Genomic DNA, 24,580 nt, shown 5'->3' on the forward strand with positions numbered 1-24,580 from the left:
TGACAGACATTTCTAAAGTGGCTATACCATTTTATATTACCACTAACAAAATATCAGAGATATAGGTTGTTCACATCCTTGCCAGCATTTGGTTTTGTTACTGTTTTTAAATTTCAGTTCAGTTCAGTTCAGTCGCTCAGTGGTGTCCGACTCTTTGCGACCCCGTGAATTGCAGCACGCCAGCCCTCCCTGTCCATCACCATCTCCCAGAGTTCACTCAGACTCATGTCCATCGAGTCCGTGATGCCATCCAGCCATCCCATCCTCGGTCGTCCCCTTCTCCTCCTGCCCTCAATCCCTCCCAGCATCAGAGTCTTTTCCAATGAGTCAACTCTTCGCATGAGGTGGCCAAAGTACTGGAGTTTCAGCTTCAGCATCATTCCCTCCAAAGAAATCCCAGGTTTGATCTCCTTCAGAATGGACTGGTTGGATCTCCTTGCAGTCCAAGGGACTCTCAAGAGTCTTCTGCAACACCACAATTCAAAAGCATCAATTCTTCGGCGCTCAGCCTTCATCACAGTCCAACTCTCACATCCATACATGACCACAGGAAAAACCATAGCCTTGACGAGACGGACCTTAGTCAGCAAAGTAATGTCTCTGCTTTTGAATATGCTATCTAGGTTGGTCATAACTTTTCTTCCAAGGAGTAAGCGTCTTTTAATTTCATGGCTGCAATCACCATCTGCGGTGATTTTAGAGCCCCCCAAAATAAAGTCTGACACTGTTTCCACTGTTTCCCCATCTATTTCCCATGAAGTGATGGGACCAGATGCCATGATCTTCGTTTTCTGAATGTTTTTAAATTTAGCTGGTCTAATAGTTGGGTCATGGTATCTCACTGTGGTCTTTGTGTTTCCTTATGAGTGTTGACCTTGTATGCTTTTTCATGTACTTATTTACCATCCAAACATCCTCTTAGGTGAAATGTATCCTTCTGTCTTTTGTGCATTTTCTAAATGGATTGTTTGCTTTTATATTGTTGAGTTACAAGAGTTCTTTATGTGCTCTAGATACAAGTCCTTACCAACTTGTCTTTTCATCCCTTTGAAAGGTTTCAGAGAGCAAAAGTCTTAATTCTGATGCAGTCCAGTTTTTTCTTTTGTGTGTCATGCTTTTGGTGTTATGTCTGAGAACTCTTCACTAAGTCCTAGGTCTCAAATATCTTCTAAAACTTTTATATGTTTACATATAGCATTTAAATCTATGATCCATTTGAGTTCAGGATTCCCAGGTGGCTTGGTGGTAAAGAATCTGCCTGCCAATGCAGGAGATGAGGGTTCGATCCCTGAATATCAGGAAGGTCCCCTGGAGGTGGAAATGGCAACCCACTCCAGTATTCTTGCCTGGGAAATCCCATGGACACAGAAGCCTGGCGGGCTACAGTCGGTGGGGTCACACAGAGTCGGATGTGACTGAGCATACACTAGAGACTAGAATTTCAAATAATTTTTGTATAAGGTGTGAGGTATAGGTCAAGATTTAATTTTTTGTTTATGGATATTCAGGTATTCCAACACTGTTGAAAAGTTCTTCCATTTAATTGCCTTTTTTTTTTTTTTTTTTAGTTAAAAATTGATTGGCCATACTTGTATGGGACTTTCTGGATTTTCTGTTACATCATCAGTTGATGTCGTCATGTGATTTTTCTTCTCTGTAGTAGATAGTATTGATTGGTTTTCGAATCCAGGCTGCAACAGCCTGGCATCCCTGGAATAAACCAAACTGCCAAATTCTGTTTACTGATGTTTTGGAGAGGATTTTTGCATCTGTATTCATATAGGATACTAATTTGTAGCTTTCTTTTTTGTGCTGTCTTTGATTGGGATCCACTCTCTTTTGCTTTCTGAAAGAGGTTGATAAAATTAATATTAGTTCTTTTTTGGTTGGTAGAGTTCTCCAGTGAAACCATCTGGGTCTAGATATTTCTTTTTCAGGAACTAACTGCAGGTTCAGTTTCTTCACTAATTATAGAAATAATTATGCAATAAGTTGTCACAGTTTGTGATTTTTGAGGTTGTTGTCTAAAAGTTTCCTTCTTGCTGGGCTTGTCTCTTTCCTGGTCATCTGGTTAGATGGAGAAGGCTTTCCTTCTTACTTTGTGGTTTTTTTTTTTTCCTTTTTGTCTGTATGTTGCTGTTTCAAGTTTACCAGCTTTTCCAGTGTGCCATCTGGAATAAAAGGGCAAAAAAAGAACACTCAGGAAGTTCACAACCATGTCCTTCCTTGTGTCAGAGTCCCTGCTTGCCTGTCACCGTCTCTCATTTTCAGTGTCTTCTGTGTTTATGTTATGTATGATGTCCAGGGCTTTCTGTAGTACTTAGTGGGACAATAGGGAAAACTAGATTTGTTTCACCTTCCTGCGGGTGGAAGCTCTTGTCTTCTATTTAATTTTGGAAAAGTCCAAAGGACTATTTTTTACTAGTTAGGAATTTTTAAACTATCACTCTTGTTTTAGCTGTGCATTTCTGACTGTATCTTGAAAAATATTAAACTTTATAGGTAGCTCATCTGCAGCAAATAGATAATTGAGAAAAATCTGTTCATGTATTACCTGGGGTCAAGATTGAACCTAATAAAATCTGATCCAAATGTTATAATGGACTTTTTATATCACTGTACTATTACTTCCTATATTAACTTACAGAAAGATTAGAGCTGCCAGTTTTAAGTCTAAAACTTCAAAAAAGGATTTAAAATCAAGTTTTAAGAGAGTAGATCTGTGACAGTAACAACGCACAGTTATGATATAGATGGTTCCACTGTGACGGTCTTTACTGTTGAGCTATTGATGGTCTTAAATGTTAGATGGGCTTCTAAGGGACCCTCATTTTCTCTCTTTCTCTCATCTATCATTAATATACTGGCTTTTAGTCTCCCCAGATTCATTTTATCATATGAACAAATGAAGTTAAATAGAAACCTGCTATCTTCTAATGTAAAAATAGTGAATCAAAACATTATTGTACTGTGATATAAAATGACCACTGAGGTTGTTTTCTCTGTGCTTATTTGCGCTTTTGTTAAGGCATACCTGAGTGTTAGTCTCTTCATTCTGAAATTTTAATGGAAGCAGAGATGAAAAATGGCCTTATGAATGTGGCCATGTAGGATTTTCACTGCTACATCCTTGTGAATTCTTGTTTTTTTTTTTTTTCAAGTAATTCTCTGTGCTGAACAATATTTTTAAAACCAAGTAGCAAGAAATTGTCACTATACCCTTATATCCATGCGATGATATTTTTTAGGGGTCATGTATATCTGACTACTTGGGGAGGAGTCATTCTGCACCATTATCTGTAGGCCTCGCTGCCAGGTACTGATGATCTTTGGGCATCAGCATTTCTTAAAGCTTCCTGTGTGATTCTAACAAGGTTGAAGAGACAAGGTTGAGAACCACTGTGCTAGAATTTAGCTTACTGTATTTAATGTTTTCTGTTGAGAGTCTGAAATGTCCCCTGTCGTTAAATCATAACATTTAAAAAAATGTTTTTTAATTAATAGACTTTTAAAAAGTCTGTTTTAGGTCTGCAGAAAAACTGAGTGTGAAGTACACAGACTCTGTATGCTCTCCAGTCCCCCACTCCCCGTTTCCCCTGATATTAACATCTTGCATTGTATGATACATTGGATCAATATTGGCTTATCAATTATAACATTATTATTAACTGAAGTGCAGAGTTTACATTGGGGTTCAGTCTTGGTGGTGTACATTTTCTGGATTCTGAAGAATGCGTAATGACATGTATCTATCATGTGTTACTGTGCAGAGCAGTTTCATTGCCCTGAAGAGCCCCTGTGCTTCCTCATTTGTCTCTCCCTCCCCTCCCAGTCCCTTGAGAGTCAGTGATCACTTTACTATCTCCATAGTTTTGCCTTTTCCAGAATATCATGTAGTAATGGAATCATATACGGTATGTAGTTTGGCTTCTTTGACTTAGTAATATGCATGTAAGTGTCCTTCATGCCTTTTCATAACTTGATAATGCATTTCTTTTCCTCACTGAATGATAATCCATTGTATGAATGTACCACAGTTTGTTTATCCATTCACCTGTTGAAGGAAATCTTGGCATACATTTGCTTCCACATTTTGCAGTTAATGGGCTTCCCTGTGGCTTAGCTGATAAAGGATCTGCCTGCAATGCGGGAGACCTGGGTTCGATCCCTAGGTTGGGGAAGATGCCCTGGAGAAGGAAAAGGCTACCCACTCCAGGATTCTGGCCTGGAAATTTCCATGGACTGTACAGTCCATGGGGTCACAAAGATTCAGACAAGGCTGAGCGAATTTCACTTCCACTTTGCAGTTAATGAATAAAGCTACTGTAAACATTTATGTGCAAGTTTTGTGTGATATAAGTTTTCAGCTCCTTTGGGCATATACCAAGTACAACTGCTGGATTATATGGTGTAAATATATTTACCCATTCTTTTTTAATGGCTGCATACTGCGATATGTATTATTGATAATAACTCCCCTCCCCCACTGATGAACATTTGTTTATTTTTTAAATTTAAGTAACAAATAATACTACAACAGAGTTTATACATCTTTTTTGCACACATACTGATATTTATGTAGAATAGACTCCTAGAAGTAGGATTGCTCTGACCAAACAATGTGAATTTGCCCTCAACCGCACATAATATTATCGAGTCTCCCAAGGCTCACAGGAAGTTTTGGCTGGACCTGAGGATTCTGAGGATTTGGAGGTCAGACTTGGAAGGGGTAGTTGAATCCATGAACATGGATGAAATTTCCTAGGGAGAAAATATAGAGCAAGAAGAAAGAGCGATCTAGAACAGAGCACTTTGTAACTGCCCACATTTAGCAGTCAAGTGAAGAATTGCCTTGGAGGTAAGAGAATAACCAGGGCCAGTGGTGTCAGGAAAGCAGAAGGCAGAGTGGGTTTCAAGGAGGAGGAAGCGGTCCTCTGAGTTTACATTTTTCTGAGGATGATGAAGACTGCTTGTGTTTTTTGTGTTCAAGTTCAGGGGAGACCCTTTGACCTTAGTGAATAGAGGCAAGGTGACTAAACTTAAGGTACACGTTGAAATAACCCGTGGAGTGAGCGAGAGGTGAGGAAATGGCCAGTAGTGTAAACGTTCTTTGAAAAAAGGTAGACTAGCTGTAAGAAAAGGCAGGAGTCACAGAGAGTTTTGTTTTTGCCAGATGGCAGAGTCTTTAGCTTTTGTGAAAGTTAGTATAAAGGAATCAGTAGAAAAGTTCCAGAAAGTTCCAAAAAGTAACACTTGAATTTGCTACTCTCCGGCAGCTATTTATATAGCATCTATACTCAGTGGGATTTATAAATAATCTAGAGATGATCTGAAGTATACGGGAGGGTTGCGTGGCTTATGTGCAGGTGCTGCAATGTCTTATATAAGGAACACGTGCACCCTTGCGGTTGCGTGTCTACTGAGGGTCTCGGAACCAGACCTCCATGGAGGCTGAGGGACGACTCAGAGATGGAGCTGAGATCAAGAAGGAGGGTGAGGGCGGATTTCTGGATTGAGACCTTCGGCAAAGAGAAGTGAGTTTGTGTTTGCCCTCGTGGTGAATATTGTAATTTCATATTTGATTTTATGCCCCAGGAAATTCTTAAAAGTTTTTGCTGCTTGAAGCTGCTTTAAGAAGTCTCTAACGTAATTCCCTGGCAAGGAATCGAAATCAGCCCAATGCCAGATTCACTTGAAATTAATATTATAGCTAACTTTATTGTAGCTAGTAATTGAGAATTTGACTTTGTAACCAGTGAGGTCATTACCATCATGGTAATAGCTTTCATGGGCTATCAAATATGGTGGAATTTAAAGGTATTGATTTAGAAAAAACTTAATTTGTCTGACCAAGTAAGCTGCATGGATCCTTAATGAACTAATTCTGTGTATTTGAAAACTAAAAAAAAAATTATTAGCTATTATTCATATATTGACATATTAAAAATAGTATTAACTTTTGCTTTGCCCTGTTTCCGAACTCTACTTAAGATTGTTATTCTTGATAGCTAAATTTCCAGATACTATGAGGCTGGTAAGGATCTCTAACTTGCCAGAAAAGAGACAATATGAAAATGCCTCAGTAAGCTGGAGTGATGAGAATATATTAGAACAAAACTTAACAATGAAAGAAGTATAAATTTAGTGCTTAGATTTCAAAAAGACACAGATATGAGGGATTATGATGGGAGGATAAAGAATATAATATAGCTTAGTATTTGTTAATTTTTTAATTTGAAATAATTGCAAATTTATGGAAAAATTGTAAGACTAATATGAAGAATTTCTGCATATGCTTCACCCAGATTCCCCAGTTGTTAATGTGTTTCCACATTTTTCTTATCATTTCCTTCCTTATAGTCTGTATTTTTTTCTGAATTATTTGAGGGTAAGTTATAGTCTATTAAGCTATTATCCTTAAATACTGCAGTGTGTATTGCCTGAAAACACGTACACTTCCGTACATAGAGTACAACAATCGGAGCTGGGAAAACAGCATTGATATGTTCCTACCATCCAATCTACCGACCCTATTCAGATGTCACCGGTCTTTCCGATGATGTCCTCTATAACACAAAACACACACTCACAAACCTGCTTTGCTTTTTCTTTCTGACCCAGAGTGCAGGTTGAGATCACATGCGGTGTTTATCGTCGTCTCGTTAGTCTCCTTTTCTCTGGAACAGTTCCTTAGTGTGTACTCTTGTTTTTTTATTACCTTGACATTTTTGACGAATTCAGCCCAGTTACTTTGCTGACTATCCCTTAATTTGTGTTCATCAAATGTTTTTAACTGGATTCAGGCTCCCTGGTTTTGGCAAGAATACCCTAGGAGTGATACTGTGTTTCTATTGTGTCATCTGAGGAGGGACACCTGCTGAGGATTCACATACTGTTGGTTCACCTGGCAGCCGACAGCTTGAATCTGTATCACTTTGTAAAGTATGTAGGTGCCATCTCTGCAAACTTGATAAGTTATTTTGTATATTTTAGTAAATAATTAACTATTTATAGGGAGATGCTTTGGGACAATGCAAATATTTTACTTTATCAAATTTTACATTCATTGATGATTCTTATCTGAAATAGCTGCCATATGATATTTCCTCTTCAATCATCACTTCTACTTTTCTTAGTTGCTATTCTGCTATAAGAAAGAGCTGTCCCTTCTCCCTGTTTGCTTGTTTATATCAATGTGGGCTCAAGGAATCCTAACATTTTGGTCAATGTATTATATAACCCTTTTAGCTCAGTTGGTAAAGAATATGCCTGCAATGCAGGAGACCCGGGTTTGATTCCTGGGTTGGGAAGATCCGCTGGAGAAGGAAATGGCGACCCACTCCAGTGTTCTTGCCTGGAAAATCCCATGGACAGAGGAGCCTGGCGGTCCATGGGGTCGCAAAGAGTCAGATGCGACTTAGCGACTAAACCACCACCACCATTATATAACCCACTACTCTCATTGTTTACTTTGAACACTCAGATTGTCTCAGACTTGGCCAGCAGGCGCCTTTTTCAAGGCGACTCCTGTATTCTTTTGACATATCTCCAATATTTTTTGAGCATTTACTTTCTGGCACAAAGTATTCCAGGCTCATCTTGTACTTTCTCTGACCCAGCTCTGCATTCAGGCACTTCTCCAAGGAATTCTAGTTACCTTTTGTAGAGAGTACAAGTAGGGAAATAAAGATGTGGGCAATATGTATGATCATTGCTACTGGGGTTTCGTTGCTTCCAAGCCCTCTCAGTAGACGGATCCAGGAAATACACATGCGTACACACACACTTCTATCCGCTTCCATGTCTGTATGTCGGTACAGTGTATAAATGCCACGAGTTTTCACCTATTGATCCAATTCTAATCCAACCCAGCAGAATTTGTTCTAGTCTTCTTCTGTACTAGCCCCGCTCTGGACAGAGAAATCCAACTCTCATTTTTCTCAATATGTTTATTATATAATATTATATAATTCCTTTTATATAACTAATCTCTTGACCACACAAGCCAGAAACGGCTTGGGCCTGTCAGCCCTGAACTCGCAGCCTCTTTGGCCCTGACTCAATACCCATCAGCAGCTGCACAAACCAACTTCCCGTTTGTCTTTGAGAAATTCTGTAATGGCACATTTTACATGTTTCGATTGACATTTATTATTTTGTCAGTTCTTAAGTCTAGCCTTTATAAGGGTAAACATTGGTGGAAAAGGAAGTATTAAAGAATGTATTTAAGGATCAAAATACATAAATAGAAATTTGAAAGAATACAACCTTTATTCAGCATCAGAAGAGGTTTTTATTAGCATTTTACTTAGGTAACCAGTAACCAGTATATAACTAAAGTCCTCGTGACAATGAGCAGGAGGTAAAATTGGTGTGATTTTCGTATACTGTTGACTGTGGATCCAGCACTGTCCTGTTTTCCTCTGGTGACCTTCTACAGGGCTTTGATGCTATAATATCAGAGCTAATCTGGAGTTCATTCTCATTAGAATCATTTTGATGAATTAAGTTTTATATTGTTTCTGGGAGTCAAGAGGTTTTTCTAGTCACTATAATTGATGAAAGTGAAAGAGGAGGGTGAAAGACTTGGCTTAAAGATCAGCATTCAGAAAATGAAGATCATGGCATCCGGTCCCATCACTTCATGGGAAATAGATGGGGAAACAGTGTCAGATTTTATTCTTTTGGGCTCCAAAATCACTGCAGATGGTGACTGCAGCCATGAAATTAAAAGACGCTTACTCCTTGGAAGAAAAGTTATGACCAACCTAGATAGCATATTGAAAAGCAGAGACATGACTTTGCCAACTAAGGTCCGTCTAGTCAAGGCTACGGTTTTTCCAGTGGTCATGTATGGATGTGAGAGTTGGACTGTGAAGAAAGCTGAGCGCCGAAGAATTGATGCTTTTGAACTGTGATGTTGGAGAAGATTCTTGAGAGTCCCTTGGACTGCGAGGAGATCAGCCCTGGGATTTCTTTGGAAGGAATGATGCTAAAGCTGAAACTCCAGTACTTTGGCCACCTCACGCAAAGAGTTGACTCATTGGAAAAGACTTTGATGCTGGGAGTGATTGGGGGCAGGAGGAGAAGGGGACGACACAGGATGAGATGGGTGGATGGCATCACTGACTCAATGGACGTGAGTCTGAGTGAACTCCGGGAGGTGGTGATGGACAGCGAGGCCTGGTGTGCTGAGATTCATGGGGTCGCAAAGAGTCGGACACAACTGAGCAACTGAACTGAACTGATAATATCGTGAGTTTGATTATGCAGGTTTTTTCCTCTTAAAAAATGATACTTTCCCCAAGACAGTTAGGCAAGAAAATGAAATAACAGGCATCCAGTTTGGAAAGGAAGACAACATAAAACCATCTTTATTTGCAGATGACAAAAAACTCTCAGAACCAATAAATGAGTTCAACAGAGTTGCTGGATAAGAGATCAACATACAGAAACTCAGTTTCATTTCTGTATACTTGCAGTGAGCAATCTCAAAATGAAATTAGGTAGACAATTTATTTATGACAACATCAAAAAGAATAGAATTGTTAGGAATAGGTTTTTAACAGGAGTAGAAAAATTTATATTCCGAAAAATACAAAATGTTGATAAAATTACTTAAATGGGGGGATGGGAGCTCCATGTTCATAGATTAGAAGAGTTAATATTAAGATGGAAATACCCCTCAAATTGGTCTACAGAATAAATGCAGTCCCTGTTAAAGTAACAGCTGGCTTTTTTGCAGAAATTTATTGTAATCCTAAAAGTCACCCCAAAGTTAAAGGAACTCAAAATAGCCAAAGCAATCTTGACAAAGAATAAAATTAAAGACTGTGTGGTTCTAGCATATCGATAGACATATATATTAATGGACTAGAATTGTGAGTCTGAAAAGAAACTAATATTTATGATAATTGATTTTCAAAAATGATACCAAAACAGTTCAGTGGGCAAAAAATAATAATCTTTTAACAGATGGTCCTGGGTCAACGGGATATCCACATGCAAAAGAATGGGATTGATTCCCTATTTCACACTGCTGCTGCTGCTACTGCTGCTAAGTCGCTTCAGTCATGTCCGACTCTGTGCGACCCCATAGATGGCAGCCCACCAGGCTCCGCTGTCCTTGGGATTCTCCAGGCAAGAACACTGGAGTGGGTTGCCATTTCCTTCTCCAGTGCATGAAAATGAAAAGTGAAAGTGAAGTCGCTCAGTCGTGTCCGACTCCACGACCCCACGGACTGCAGCCTACCAGGCTCCTCTGTCCATGGGATTTTCCAGGCAAGAGTACTGGAGTGGGTTGCCATTGCCTTCTCCATTTCACACTATATACAAAAATTAACTCAAAATGGACCTAAATGTAAGAGCTAAAATCATAAAACTCTTAGGGAACAAAAATAGGAGTAAATTTTCATGACCATGGATTCAGTGATGGTTCTTTTATATGGCGTCAAAAGCACAAGCAACCAAAGAAAAACTAGATTTCATCAAAATTAAAAACTTTTATACTTCCAAAGACATCATCAACAAAGTAAAAAGGCAGTTTGTAGAATGGGAAGATACATTTGGAAATCATATTATCTGACAGAGATCTAATATCCACAATATAAACTCTAAGAGCTAAATAAAAAACCCCAGTTTAGAAGCAAATAATTTGAATACAAAGAGAATATATGAAAGACCAATAAACACATGAAAAGAAAATGTCATTTGCTTTGTTTAACCCAGTGCAAATGAAAATCACAATAAGATGGCACTTCATACCCACTAGAATGGCTGCAATTGAAAAAAAGAAGTGTTGATGAGGATGTAAAGAAATTAGAACTTCCATACGCTGCAGGTAGGGATGAAAAATGGTTCAGCCACTTTGGAAAACATCTGGCAGTTCTTCAGAAGACTGAGTACTGTTATATGATCCAGCAATTTCACTTCTAGGTATATATTCAAGAGAAATGAAAACACACAAAAATTATTATACAAATGTCCATACAACAGTACTTACAATATTGCTAGTTTAAAAGTGTACGTAACCCCATATGTCCATCAGCTGCTGAACAGATAAATAAAAATGGATATAGTCATTCCCCCTTAACCCTCAGGGGGGTGTTCTAAACCTGCAGTGGATGCCTGAAACCATGGGTATACTGAGCCCTGTGTACATGTTTTTTCCTATGTGTACACGCCTGTGATGTTTAATTTATAAACTAGCCATGGTAGGAGAATCTCCAAATTGCCACTATCACTACTCTTGCATGTTGGAGCCATTGTTAAGTAAGAGTTCAGTTCAGTTGCTCAGTCGTGTCCAGCTCTTTGTGACCCCATGGACTGCAGCATGCCAGGCTTCCCTGTCCTTCATTGTCTCCCAGAGTTTGCTCAGACTCACATCCATTGAGTCGGTGATGCCATCCAACCATCTTATCCTCTGCTGTCCTCTTCTCCTGCCTTCAATCTTTCCCAGCATCAGGGTCTGTTCCAGTGAGTCAGTGAGTCATCAGGTGGCCAAAGCATTGGCGCTTCAGCTTCAGCCTCAGTCCTTCCAATGAATGTTCAGAGTTGACTTCCTTTAGGATTGACTGGTTACTGATCACCAAGATAGCTACTAAGTGACTGTCTGGTGGAATACACCTGACAAATGGATGACTGGAGGGGTGGGGTGGATGGTGCGAGGTCTCAACACACAACCTAAAAGAGTGCCCAACTGAAAATTAATGAATGATTTATTTCTGGAATTTTCCGTTTAGTATTTTTGTACTATGGTTTGACCGTGGGTAACTGAAACCGAGGAAAGCAAAACCGCAGTCGAGGGAGACCGCTGTATATCCCCACAATACTGTATTATTTCACAGTGAAAAGGAATGATGTGCTAATACTGCTGTAATGTGGGCAAACCTTGAAAACACCATGCTAAATGAAAGAAACCAGTCACAAAAGGTCACATATTGTCTGATTCCATAGAGAAAGAAAGCAGATTGGTATTGCTTAGGGCTAAGGAAATTGGGGGAAATGAGGAGTGACCACTAATAGGTATGGGGTTTCTTTGTAGGATGCTAAAAATGCTCTAAAATTGACTGTTGTGATGATTGCACCTCTCTGTGACTACACTAAAAACCATTGCATACATTCTAAATGGGTGAATTGTATGGTGTGAAAGTTGTCTCCGTGAAAGTGTTAGTCACTCAGTCATGTCCAACTCTGCGACCCTGTGAACTATAGCCCTGCAGACTCCTCTGCCCATGGGATTCTCCAGGCAAGAATACTGGAGTGGGCAGCCATTCCCTTCTCCAAGGGATCTTCCTGACCCACGGATTGAACCCAGGTATCCCACACTGCAGGCAAATTCTTTACCGTGTGAGCCACTAGGGAAAACCATCAATCCATACACCCTGAATGGGTGAATTGTCTGATATGAGAACTGTCTCCATAAAGTGAAAGTGTTCGTTGCTCAGTCGAGTCCGACTCTTTGCAACTCCGTAGACTGTAGCCTGCCAGGCTCCTCTGTCCATGGAACTCTCCAGGCAAGAATACTGGAGTGGGTTGTCATGACCTTCTCCAGGGGAGGTTCCCAACCCAGGGATTGAACCCAGGTCTCCCATATTTGAAACTGTCATTACATAATCTTTTACAAATAAACTAAGTTTAGATTTGTTTTCTTAGTTTTCATTTTTATAAAAAATTACGAGTGAAATGACTGGCAACAATGTTCCTTTTAGAATTTGAAAATGTGTAATTCTCCCTGATGAATTCCCAAATCGATTTTTGAGCCTCCCACCAAATGGGCTTGAAGACTTTGCTGACTGAGCTCAATTGATTTGTCTTAACTGCTGTGCATTCCTTTGCCTGGCCCTTTGCTGTCCCATATTAAAAAGCTTCCTCAAATTTCTCTTCCCACACACTCAACCGTACTCAGCCATTCCCTACATACTCAACCATAGCAATTTAAACCTCTTGTCACTTTAAAAAGTTCTAAATCATATTTGACTTCAAACTTCACAGAGTTGAATTTGGTTTCGCAATTGAATTCTGTCACGTATTTATTTGTTCAGATTTTCAAATTCCATCATGTCAAAGTTTTGCCCATCTGTATTCAGTTTTGTTAATGTTGCCTAGTCTGCCATTTAGACCGCTATCTTTATGAAAATCTGTAAAGTATGTAACTTGTTTTTATGTTTATGTTGTCACGTTCATGCAATGCTGTAACAATAAATACTGAAGTTCAGAAAACAGACTTGTCTTATCAGTTTCTGGAAAGCCTAGAAGTTATAAAGTCTCTTTAAGAATAATGAATGAGGTATATTCCCATAAGAAGTAAAAGTAGAGCTTTGATCTCTAGATTCTTTTCCTTTGAAAGCACCTGAGATGCACAATTCATCTCCTGTGAATAAAAAGTTGGGAGGAATTCAAGCAGTTGTTGCCCACCAGAGTTTTCCTTGAAGATTAAAACATCACAGAGTTGACAGCATGTTTGTATCACTCGCGATCAAACACTCATTTCAGAAAAGGATTTGCAAAATTGCTTTTGGTTTTTATTTTATGGAATTAAATAGTGAGGCATTAGAGAAAGAAAAGATGGAAGAAGTTCTTGTTGGCACACATTTTTTAAGACATCTCAAAACAAGATGGCAGTTTTTGGACTTCTCTGGTGGCTCAGACAGTAAAGCGTCTGTCTACGATGCGGGAGACCTGGGTTCGATCCCTGGGTCGGGAAGATCCCTTGGAGAAGGAAATGGCAATCCACTCCAGTACTATTGCCTGGAAAATCCCACGGACAGAGGAGCCTGGTGGGCTGCAGTCCACGGGGTCGCAAAGAGTCGGACGCGACTGAGCGACTAGATATGGCAAATGGCCTTTAATCTCAGGATGGTTTTGTTTTCTGTATCTTCAAGGTCCTCTTAAGAAGAGACCTGTTGTACTGTGTGGGTTTAGTTATATAGACCTTCGTCTACAAACACTGATAACGTTTGTCAGGCAGGCAACAAATATGATTCACAAGAGGGTTTCCTAAGGACTTCGGATGCATTTTTTTTTTAACTTTAGTAAATAGACCAACTAATATTCAGTGTTTTAAGTATCTGGTAGAATTTTTCTTATTTAGGTATTAAATTTAGATTTTAATACAGTTATACACAATATACTGAGAATCACAGTATATTTTCTGCCTTTGTTGCAGATGTAACTAATGATTATAAAACTGCAGACCATTAAATCCAGAAGACTGTTTTGTATAATAATCATCGGTGGTTTCTGGAGATAAAAGAGTACCCATTAAGAGGGTATTTGATCTGATTTCCTGGTCTTAATACAAGATGTGGCTACAATGTGACCCGCCCCCCCCCACCCCTCCACCCCCGGGCCATCTATATTTAAGTATTTAAATACAGCTCTTGGAATTGTTACACATTGATAACTTACTGAGGTAAAGCGGAGAGTGGTAGGAGAAAGGATTGTATATGAGAGCTGACATCATTCTCTCTGTTTCTGTATTATTTGAGTTCCTAAAAAAGCATTGTTTTCATGAATTAAAAAGATAACAAAATAAGAAATTAATGTGCATATATTGAATATTCTGTAATTTCATTGATAGCTAATTCCTAGAAAATGTCAAATTAGTTCAAGTTACTGAAATCAGTCAGTTCAGTCACTCAGTCGTGTCCAACTCTTTGCGACCCTGTCTACTGCAGCACACCAGGCTTCCCTGTCCTTCACCAGCTCCTGGAGCTTGCTCAAGTCACTGAAGTATCAGGCTTTAAAATGTTCATAATGTATCATTTCTTTGTTTCTCTTACTGTGTGTCTTGTTGATCTCTGTTTCAAAACTACTGGCAGTCTTAGGTTGATATTTTGGCACCACTGGGTAGATAGAATTCCAAGTTTACATTCTAGATTTGAGTTGCAGTCTAAGTTGTTTTTTACATGGAGAAAGATACACTTTAGTGCTACTTTTTATGTGTAAGTTTTAGTGCCCTTTTTTACAAAGTGTGATGAGAAAATTAAAGAATTTGGGACAATTAAGAAAACGAATTTGTATTTCAATAAATTTATAAAAAGTTTCAATTAAGTCTCATTATTTCTGGTGAATCATTGATAGAGAACCAGGAATATAGCATTTGGAATATTAAGCAACAATAACAGTAACCACAATGCCATGAACTTCCGAAGTATTTGAACACTGAGGTCAAATATATTTGCATCTCCAATGACTTGGATATATTAACATTGAAGGGAATTAGGATTTCAAAATTCATGATTACCACTTTTTGTGGTAATTATATAGGATGTTAAAAAGCCAACATCTAGTTGATACCTACTTTTTAAGTATCTTGAGCATTTGACTGCTTTAATCCAGAACAAAGGCCTTGAAAGTATTTGGAATAAAAAGAACTATTGAATTTGATTTCTATGCTGTAGGGCTCTCCAAAATGCTATAAATTAATTTAGAAGTCCCGATGGAGGTGAAAGAGGAGAGTGAAAAGCTAGCTTAAAACTCAGCATTCAGAAAACTAAGATCATGGTATCCAGTCCCATCACTTCATTTCATATAGATGGGGAAGCAATGGAAACAGTGACAGACTTAATTTTCTTGGGATCCAAAATCACTGCAGATGGTGACTATAGCCATGAAATTAAAAGACGCTTGCTCCTTGGGAAAAAAGCTATGACCAACTTAGACAGCATATTACAAAGCAGAGATATTACTTTGCTGACAAAGGTGTGTCTCATCAAAGCTATGGGTTTTCCAGTAGTCACGTATGGGTGTGAGAGCTGGACTGTAAGAAGGCTGAGCACTGAAGAATTGATGCTTTTGAACTCTGGTGTTGGAGAAGCCTCTTGAGAGGTCCTTGGACTGTAAGGAGATGAGTCAGTCCTAAAGACAAATCAACCCTGAATATTCATTGGATGGGCATCATGAAGCTGAAGCTCCAGTACTTTGGCCAACTGATGCAAAGAGCTGACTCACTGGAAAAGACCCTGATGCTGGGAAAGATTGAAGGCGAGAGGAGGAGACCACAGAGGACGAGATGGTTGGATGGCATCACCGACTCAATGGACATAAGTTTGAGCAAGCTCCAGGAGATGGTGAAGGACAGAGAAGCCTAGCATGCTTGTTGTCCATGGGGTTGCAAAGAGTCAGATACAACTGAGTGACTGAACACCAGCAATGAAGTTAAATAAGATATATGTTAAAAATAGATTCAGCAGCATCAGAACTGTTTGGAATTCAGTGGTTAAAACTTGTATATCATAGTGTTTTCCCCCAAATTTTATACACATATAATTTTAAAGCTTTTCCTGTAATCTTACTAAATAGAAATGAAATATATTTTTGACAAATAAAACAACACAAAATTTCCTGTTCTCTAGGAGTATGCACTTTAAAATAGTTGATGTATAAAGTGCTTATAGTGCAGGTAAAAAAAGAAAAATAAAAAAAAAATAAAATAAAATAGTTGATGTAAATTATACATAATGGTGGGTTTTTCCTAATCTTCTGTTTTCATGTTTATATGTCAGACTGGAAAAGGATAAAAATTAGAGCATAGCATTTCATTTTATATAAAATAAGATAATGGCATGTCAAACTTTTAAGTTCTTATTTGTTAGTGTGTTCCACTCATTTGAATCTTAAAAGATGTCTGTCTTAAGATATTTTAGGATAAGGGTTTAAACTGTTAAACATCATTCTACATAGTTAAATATAAACATGCTTTAAAATTCCATTTAAAAATTCAAGGTTTTAGATTTAGAAGATTCTGTGCAGTTTTGTCGGTGTTCTTCTCGCCTTTGTTGTTCTTGCTTACCTCTGCTAGTCTTCCATCTGCATTAGTTTCTGAGCATGCTTGGGGGCTTCCCCGGTGGCACTGGGGGTAAAGAGCCTGCCTGCCAGCGCCTGAGAGTCAAGAGGCTTAGGTTCAGTCCCTGGGGTCGGGAAGATCCCCAGGAGGAGGGAATGGCAACCCACTTGAGCCTGGCAGGCTTCAGTCCATGGGGCCACAAAAAGTCACAACTGAGAGCATTAAGCATGTTTGAATCTGATCTTTCCTTGCAAGTAGCATCTATTGCTGCGTGATGGAGATTCCTGTATTGCAGTCCATGTACTTTAAACTCTCTGAAATTGACAGCAGGAACCAAGTTCCCACCTTTTCCTTTGCTTATCATTTACCCTGCTAAAGGATGTGGCAACCTAGTAAATGTTAAATATTTAGTTGGTTTAAAGTATGTGGGTTTTCTGCTTCAGTTGGATATTTGTAAGAAAAAGCACATACTTTGACCGTAGTGTGTCCAGCCAGGTATACCACAGCCACTGATGTTGAAGCGAAACTCCAATACTTTGGTCACTTGATGCGAAGAGCTGACTCATTTGAAAAGACCCTGATGTTGGGAAAGATTGAGGGCAGGAGGAGAAGGGGACGACAGAGGATAAGATGGTTGAATGGCATCACCGACTCGATGGACATGGGTTTGGGAGGACTCTGGGAGTTGGTGATGGACAGGGAGGCCTGGCGTGCTGCGGTTCATGGAGTCGCAAAGAGTCGGACACAGCTGAGCGACTGAACTGAGCATTTAATTCAGGAGACTGGTGATAACAGGCAGTGGTATTACTGAGAGCCAAGCAAGGCACAGAGAGTTGATCCAGAGAATAGCAGTGACAGGAAACCACTGCCGCCCCTCGGCTGAAGAGAAAAGGGGCCCAGGACTCAGGCAGGGTGATAGTAGAAACTGGGGTGGTTCTAGGCAGAGGGAGTAGTTAGAGGTAAGTACTATTATAGGTTGACCTATGTTTGTCCAGATTTTTTCTATGCTTCCCTGGTGGCTCAGAGGTAAAAGCCTCTGCCTGGGATGCAGGAGACCCGGGTTTGATCCCTGGGTCAGGAAGATCCCCTGGAGAAGGAAATGGCAACCCACTCCAGTACTCTTGCCTAGAAAATTCCGTGGGCTACTATTCATGCGGTTGCAAAGAGTCAGACATGACTGAGCGACTTCACTTTGACTGTTAACAGGTTGACCTATGTTTGTCCAAATTTTTTTCTATGCGTATACTAGGCTTTTCATAAAAAGAAGAGTTGTTTATATTGAACTTATCTTTTTTTTTTTTTTTTTAACATAGCTAGCTATCTTCTTCTGTCTTTTTAGTAGCCATATAGCATTTTGCCGTGTGGATGTGCGCTGACATGTTTGCCCAGTTCTCCACTGGTGGACATCCGTGTTGCTTCCAGTTTTTCAGTGTGATGGAGCATTGCTGTAAATATCCTTATATTGAGTTGACCAAAACACATACATAAACCCTGGTGTGTGTGTGTTTTCTAGGAGAGTGGTTCTCAGTGTACCTTTCAGGCTTAAGAAAACACTGATGTGCAGGTTCATTCCAGTCAGTTTTCAGATCAAGATCTCTGAGGATAGGATTCATTAAAAAACAACAACAACAACAAAAACTCTTTAGATGGTTCTGATATTTAGTCGGCCATGGAATGATTCTGAGAACTGGTGTTGCTGAGTCAGTGATTTTATTTAAAAAAAAAAAAACACATATATTTTAAAGATAACTTTAACACTGTTTTCTGTATTAGGCTTAAGAGCAACTGCCAGTAATAGAAACTCAAAATAATTTGTCTTAAATAAGATAGTTTAGTTCTGTTTTAATGTAAACTTCTAGACAGAGGCAGTCCAGGGCTGGAATGGCTGTTTTATTCCTCAAAATTCTCAGGTACCCAGGTTCCTTCTAGCTTTTGTTTTTGCCAGACTGAGGGAAAGCTCTTAACCTCAAGCTCAAGATAGAGGTTAGAGTTCCTACCGTGCCATTCTTACTCCCAAGAGGCAGAATGAAGAAGGCCTGGACCAGCTGTCCTACCAGACCTGTCTGCTTGTGTTTTATGGGCCAGAACTTAGTCACAAAACCACACCCAGCTGCAAGGGAGGCTGGGACACAGTCCACTCTGCTGAAAACCAGGAGTTCTTCTCTATGGAAGAAGAGGAGAACTGATAGTGGCCATCTCTGTGAAAGCTGTAAGCATCTGCCCGCTTGCCCACAAGATGAGTGCCCATGGCTCCAACCTGACCAGCTCAAGTCAGCCCAAACTGCTGAGAAGGCCGCACTGCAAAGTTACATGTTGGCTTGAGAAGCAAAATAAGTTTAAATCAGATTAGGAAAGGTGCTGGAAAGCTGCAAACTTCATTATGTGTAATAAACTAGTAAGACATTGAAGGCCACTTTTTAAATTACATACAATTCCTTCTCTCTCCCTAATGTTTGGATGGCATCACAGACTCAATGAACATGAGTTTGAGCAAACTCCAGGAGATGGTGGAGGATGAGGAAGCCTGGCAATGCTGCAGTCCATGGGGTTGCAAAGAGTCGGACACGACTCCATGACTGAACAACAGCAACAACAAAAGCAAGGCATTTGTTATTTATTAACATACGCATGTTGATCTGAATAGTGCACACCCTCGTTTGAACGTGCCGCTCAGAGAGGACTTCTTAATACGTGATTTATATATGCTTCAGTATTCTTAAATTAGGACGTGAAAAGTGGTCTGGTAGGTGACTGTATTTAATCAGTAGTTTTTGTTCTTGCAGTGGACGAAGGTCGCAGCAAGGAACCTGACCGCCTGCAGGTGTTCTACAAGAAAGCCATAATGCCTTACGGTGTTTACAAGAAGCAGCAGAGAGACCCGAGCGAGGAGGCGGCCGTGCTGCAGTACGCGAGGCTGGTGGGGCAGGCGTGCTCTGAGCGGATGCTGCTGTTCCGAAACTGATCAGCCTGTTCGCCTCTCCTGCCCCCCGAGCCCCTGGGTGCTCCTGCGCTGCCCTGCCGACATGTGCTACGGTGCGAGTTCATCACCTGGGGGAAACTCTAACCCTCCACAGATTAGACTTTCTAATTTTGATGGCTGTGTAGCTTTTCTAAAATATTTTGTGGCATATGTGTTTGTGAAAATCTCATGGTTAATGATAAAGATTTTAAAACTATGTTATGACATCGACTCATAATTGGGTTTTCTCGTTTCAGAAGTCTGCTTCATGAACAAGAGACGATTAACTTCTCTTGTTAATATTTTGGGAGGTAAAAATGTATCAGTGAACCTTAAGTAATTTAAATCACAGTTGTACTTTTTTTTTGTTCTGTTAGAGAAATTAAAACAGACTTTTTCTTCAGATCCACTTAAAACATCAGTTTCTGCTGGAAAAACCTCAAGTGTGGGGAAGAAGGTTGGACTTGTGTTTGGTCACTTAGAAAACGTCTTCTCAAGGGATCAGAACTGGGATGCTGTTCAGTGCTCAGTGTCACTTTGCTGCTGAATGTCACATTACGTAGTTTCACAGAAAACTTGAGAAAAGGAACCAGTACAAACTTACAAAAAAGGGTGTGTTAGCATCGAATGTCTGTTTACCCAAGACAGTCTTATTCATGTCTGCTGTCTTGGCGTGATTATTTCTCCTAGAATAATTATTTCTCGTGTGCCTTTTTACTCTGCAAAATACCCCATTTTGGACAATAAAATATGTGATTACCCTAGTTATATATTGTCCAAACTGGGGCAGTCTGCTTTATTTCTCAAAATCTAACAAGAGTTTTTTTTTTTAGAAAATTAGTGCCTCCTGCCTTGACCTAAGCCTCTTGAAGGATACATATACACCAGTTTTTATTTTCTTAGAACGCAGGACACTGGTCTTTGGTTATTGGTTAAAAATTAGTTTCTCTCTGACTGCTTTTATAGCTGTGCTACACGTCGCAGTTAGTGACATCGGATGCATTGTGAACTCTGTTCCAGGGCAGGAGGCAGAAGCATCCATTTCCTGCTCATTTGGCAGCCAGAGAGGAGATGCCACACGTAGTAATCTCAGCAAAGGTGGGCCCTGTGTCCCTCTGTCTCGTCTCTCTGGTCCTTCTCTCATTCACCAGTCTCTGTCCCCCACCTTGAAGGTGGTAGGCACTGTGCCGGGAGGCAGGGGAGGGAGCGGAGGGAGCAGGCACGTCCCCTCATAGTTGAGCCGTGCTGGAGACAGTGACGGATGGACGGAGGCGCTTACTCTCTTGTGCATCTTTGCAGCTGGCCACCATCTGCTGCCACCTGCCTGGCCACTGAGTCCTTTTCATTTCCTGTTTTGTCCATTTTCCCATTTTCTACTGATCTTTTTTTAAAAAAACCATTTTATTAAACTTAGTGGCTTGATTTTAAACTTCTCTCCTAAATGCACTGAATTGAGATATAAAATATTAGAAAATAATTCCAGCTAGCTACACTAAAAAGAAGGATCCCAAGAGAATGATTTTTAAAATCAAATGTCTAGAAGTTCAAGATCCAAATAAATTGTATTTGTTCATTCACGCAGAGAATGTGTGTGTGGGTAACACCTACCGAGGGCAGGTGCTTAGCTAACGGGGGACAGAGTAGTGAGGACATGGATTTTGCATACTTTTGAAGGAATTTTGTCCTTCAAAATAGTCTCCCAAGAGCATTTGATAGGCTCTTATTTAGAACTGCCTTCAGAATCTATAGAACATTCAAAAAAAATTTCCCTCTAAAGTGAAGTTAGCTTAATTTTTTCATTTATGAAAAGGATAGTTAAGCAAATAAACTTGAAGAAAAGCATACATAAGAAAGTAAGAGTGATCTGAAATTTATTGAGTTGAAAGAAACTTGGAAATAGGACTTTAGAAGTATTTTAAGTAATTTCAGTATTAAAGTACCTAGTAAAGTGCACACCTGGTGCCCTAGGCATTGGAATGCCCAGGGTGATGTCATCAGCTGTGTTAAACTACTCATCATAGTGATTAGCATGTAGGATGGAACTCATTAAGATCACAACTTGAGTACCAAATGAGGAGAGAGCTTGAATCTTCCTTTTTACCATGACTCAGGCTTCTTCCTGCAGAATTCAGCCCACTCCCTAGGAACGGGGTGCTGCCGGGGTGGCCTTCTAGGTTGGCCCCAGTGAAGCTCCAGAGAGAGTGGCTATGCTACTACTCAGTTGCTATCTTCTATTCTTGTGTTGGTTTTTTGAGTAGGTACCGTATCAATCCTAATGAAAAAATTATCTTCAAAGGACAAGTATTTGTTCCTTGGAGCCCTCACTGAGTGAATGTTGATAGTGGGCTAGGAAAGTACAGTCAGGGAAAGTGACTTGACTTGGTCAGTTGACAGTCTAGCTGAGGAATCAGATTTTATGTTAATGGCTTGTATCTAAAGAAGGACATGTGAGGACATTTCCGAGACAGTTTATATCCTCCCGAGGCTGGAAGCTTTGCAGCTGCAAGCTTCATGTTGTAATCCGTTTCTGGTTTCAGATTAAACTTAACACCCGCCTCCCTGTCTTGGGAACAAAAATGTAGCAAAGATTCTCCGTGATACCATCTTTATTTAAATTATTTCAGTTTTGTGAGACTTTCGTCTTATTTTTTTTAATGTATTCTGAGCACTTTTCTTTTATATTGTGAAAGATAGAGGGTATTATCAGATGAATATATTATTCATTTGATTAAAATTATTTAGATAAGAAATTATTACTGTTTATGTTTACTTTCAAACTGCTTATTCTAATTTTTATCCATTTTTCAAATATCATTTGTATATGACTTCTTATGTATGGGAATTTATTATGTAAATGAACCTTTTCAGATTTCTGGACAGTCTATGGTTTGATTTTATAGGGTTTTTTTTTTTAGTAGGATAAAGATGAGAAAGATGATCAGTTACTTAAAATGTATCTATTGTTGCTTACTTTAAAGAAGGAAATAAATAGAAACAATTGGGAAATGTTTGAATTAGAAGTCACTCAAATGTATGTTATTTTCCAAAAGAGAACCAGTGACTATAAAAGGCAAAACAAGTTTGATTGCATGTGACATTTTTTGCACTTGCATATGCTTTTTGAACAGTCCATTTGATAAAGCTTGAATAAAACTTTCTATCTGCAATGGCTCTTGCTGGTCATTACTTAAAAGGCCTGTGTTTTCATCATTCAGATTCTTAGGTACATTTTACCTATAGTGAATATGTCGAAAACAGAGGTAAGACATTGACTGTATATGAATGATAGTGTTTAATTTTCAGTAATTAGAATTCCAGACCACTTGGTTTCCTAAATCAAAGCATGATGGATTTCTCTCTCAGGAATAAATGAAAGTAGAGTGAATCTTGCTTTAAGCAAAAAGTCTGGATTTTCACAAGATAAATTAGGGAGTAGACGTTCTTTTATCCAGAAGAATTTGAAGTAAGATTTAAGTAGCCAATTCAAGTATTAATTTCTCTTAAAAACTTCAGTTTTCAGAGGAATTTTCACAAATATGTCATAAAGCGAGGTGTGCTTTCATTGTTCATAAGAGTCCCCAGTATATTTATAGAATACATTTTAAGTCTTTTTACAGTAAAGGGGATCCTGGTAGGTTTATGATAAAATGAATCCTGTTTCCCAGGCAATTTAACTATTAAATGCCCACTAATATTTTCTCTGGAATGAAAATAGCTTTATTGTTTTCTTATTTGAAATGGACAGTGTTCACCAGAAAACATGTAGACAATATAGAAAAATATACCAAAGAAAATAAAAATCACTCATAATCCTATCACTGTTAGTTCTGTCATTCACATTTTGGTGTATGTCCTTTCCTACTTTTTTCTACCTATATGTATGTATGTATTTTGTTTTATTTTGAAATAAAAGTGGAATTATGGCATGTATATTGTTTCATAATTTTTTCATCTATATTTTTGAACATCCTGATTTACTGTGAAAATGAAAATAGGAAGAATAATCATTTAAATGGCTGCATAATATTCCACTGTGTCTGTACTGCTTTGAGAAAGGAAGTTTAACACTTCAGCTCCTCATGGATGATGGGAGTTGTACTTGAATGACATTAATTACTTTTCTCAGTTCGTTGTAACACTTGGCAACATGGTTCTTACTCCTCATTGCCTGACTGCCTTGACCTTCCACTGGAGGATAGGAATTTTCTCCTTACTGGCAGGTTCAGAAAATGTGTAGCTTTTAAAGCTTAGTCCCCCTCCTCTGATTGTCCCTCAACTCAATATTTTCTGAAAGATCTACACTATTATTCTTACAGTCTGCATGCCTCTAAAAATTTCCAGTTATAAAGTGTCTTATTTAAAAGCTTAAAGTTATTTAAAGCCAGTTAAGGTTCTAATTCATTGATTCTTTGTAGAGCAGAGATCTTTAAAATGGGTACCTAGAAAGAGTGGAAATCATACTATTTTAATTTAGCTAAGTATTTTACTTTTTAAAAGTACATTGGTTAAGATTTAATTCTAAGGGAGATAAAATTGCATTTTTCATTCCTGTGTTGTGCTTAGTCGTCGCTCAGTCGTGTCCAACTCTTTGTGACCCCGTGTGTAGCCCGCCAGGCTTCTCTGTCCAGGGGGATTCTCCAGACAAGATACTGGAGTGGGTTGCCATGCCCTTCTCCAGGAGATCTTCCCAACCCAGGGATCGAACCTAGTTCTTCCGCATTGCAGGCAGATTCTTTACCATCAGAGAATGTCTAGTTGGTGGTTAAATTCATGTCTTCAATCCAGTCCTAACTGATGCAATTAAACCAGGAATTAAAGTTGTTGAGTATTAT

The 24,580-nt window shown here is 39.1% G+C and overlaps 1 protein-coding gene across 4 annotated transcripts in view; it reads left to right on the forward strand.

Moving 5' to 3' along the window:
- ATE1 (arginyltransferase 1) overlaps positions 1 to 23,673 on the forward strand; it is a 164,964-nt gene extending 141,291 nt beyond the window's left edge. For all 4 annotated transcript variants that reach the window (XM_018041397.1, XM_018041396.1, XM_018041402.1 and 1 more), the window contains exon 12: positions 19,573 to 23,673. In XM_018041397.1, the coding sequence (XP_017896886.1) occupies positions 19,573 to 19,751 (179 nt within the window). In that variant the 3' untranslated portion in view covers positions 19,752 to 23,673. The remainder of the gene's footprint in view (positions 1 to 19,572) is intronic.

Source organism: Capra hircus, chromosome 26 (genome assembly GCF_001704415.2).
Source record: "Capra hircus breed San Clemente chromosome 26, ASM170441v1, whole genome shotgun sequence".
Classification (NCBI taxonomy): Eukaryota; Metazoa; Chordata; class Mammalia; order Artiodactyla; family Bovidae; genus Capra; species Capra hircus.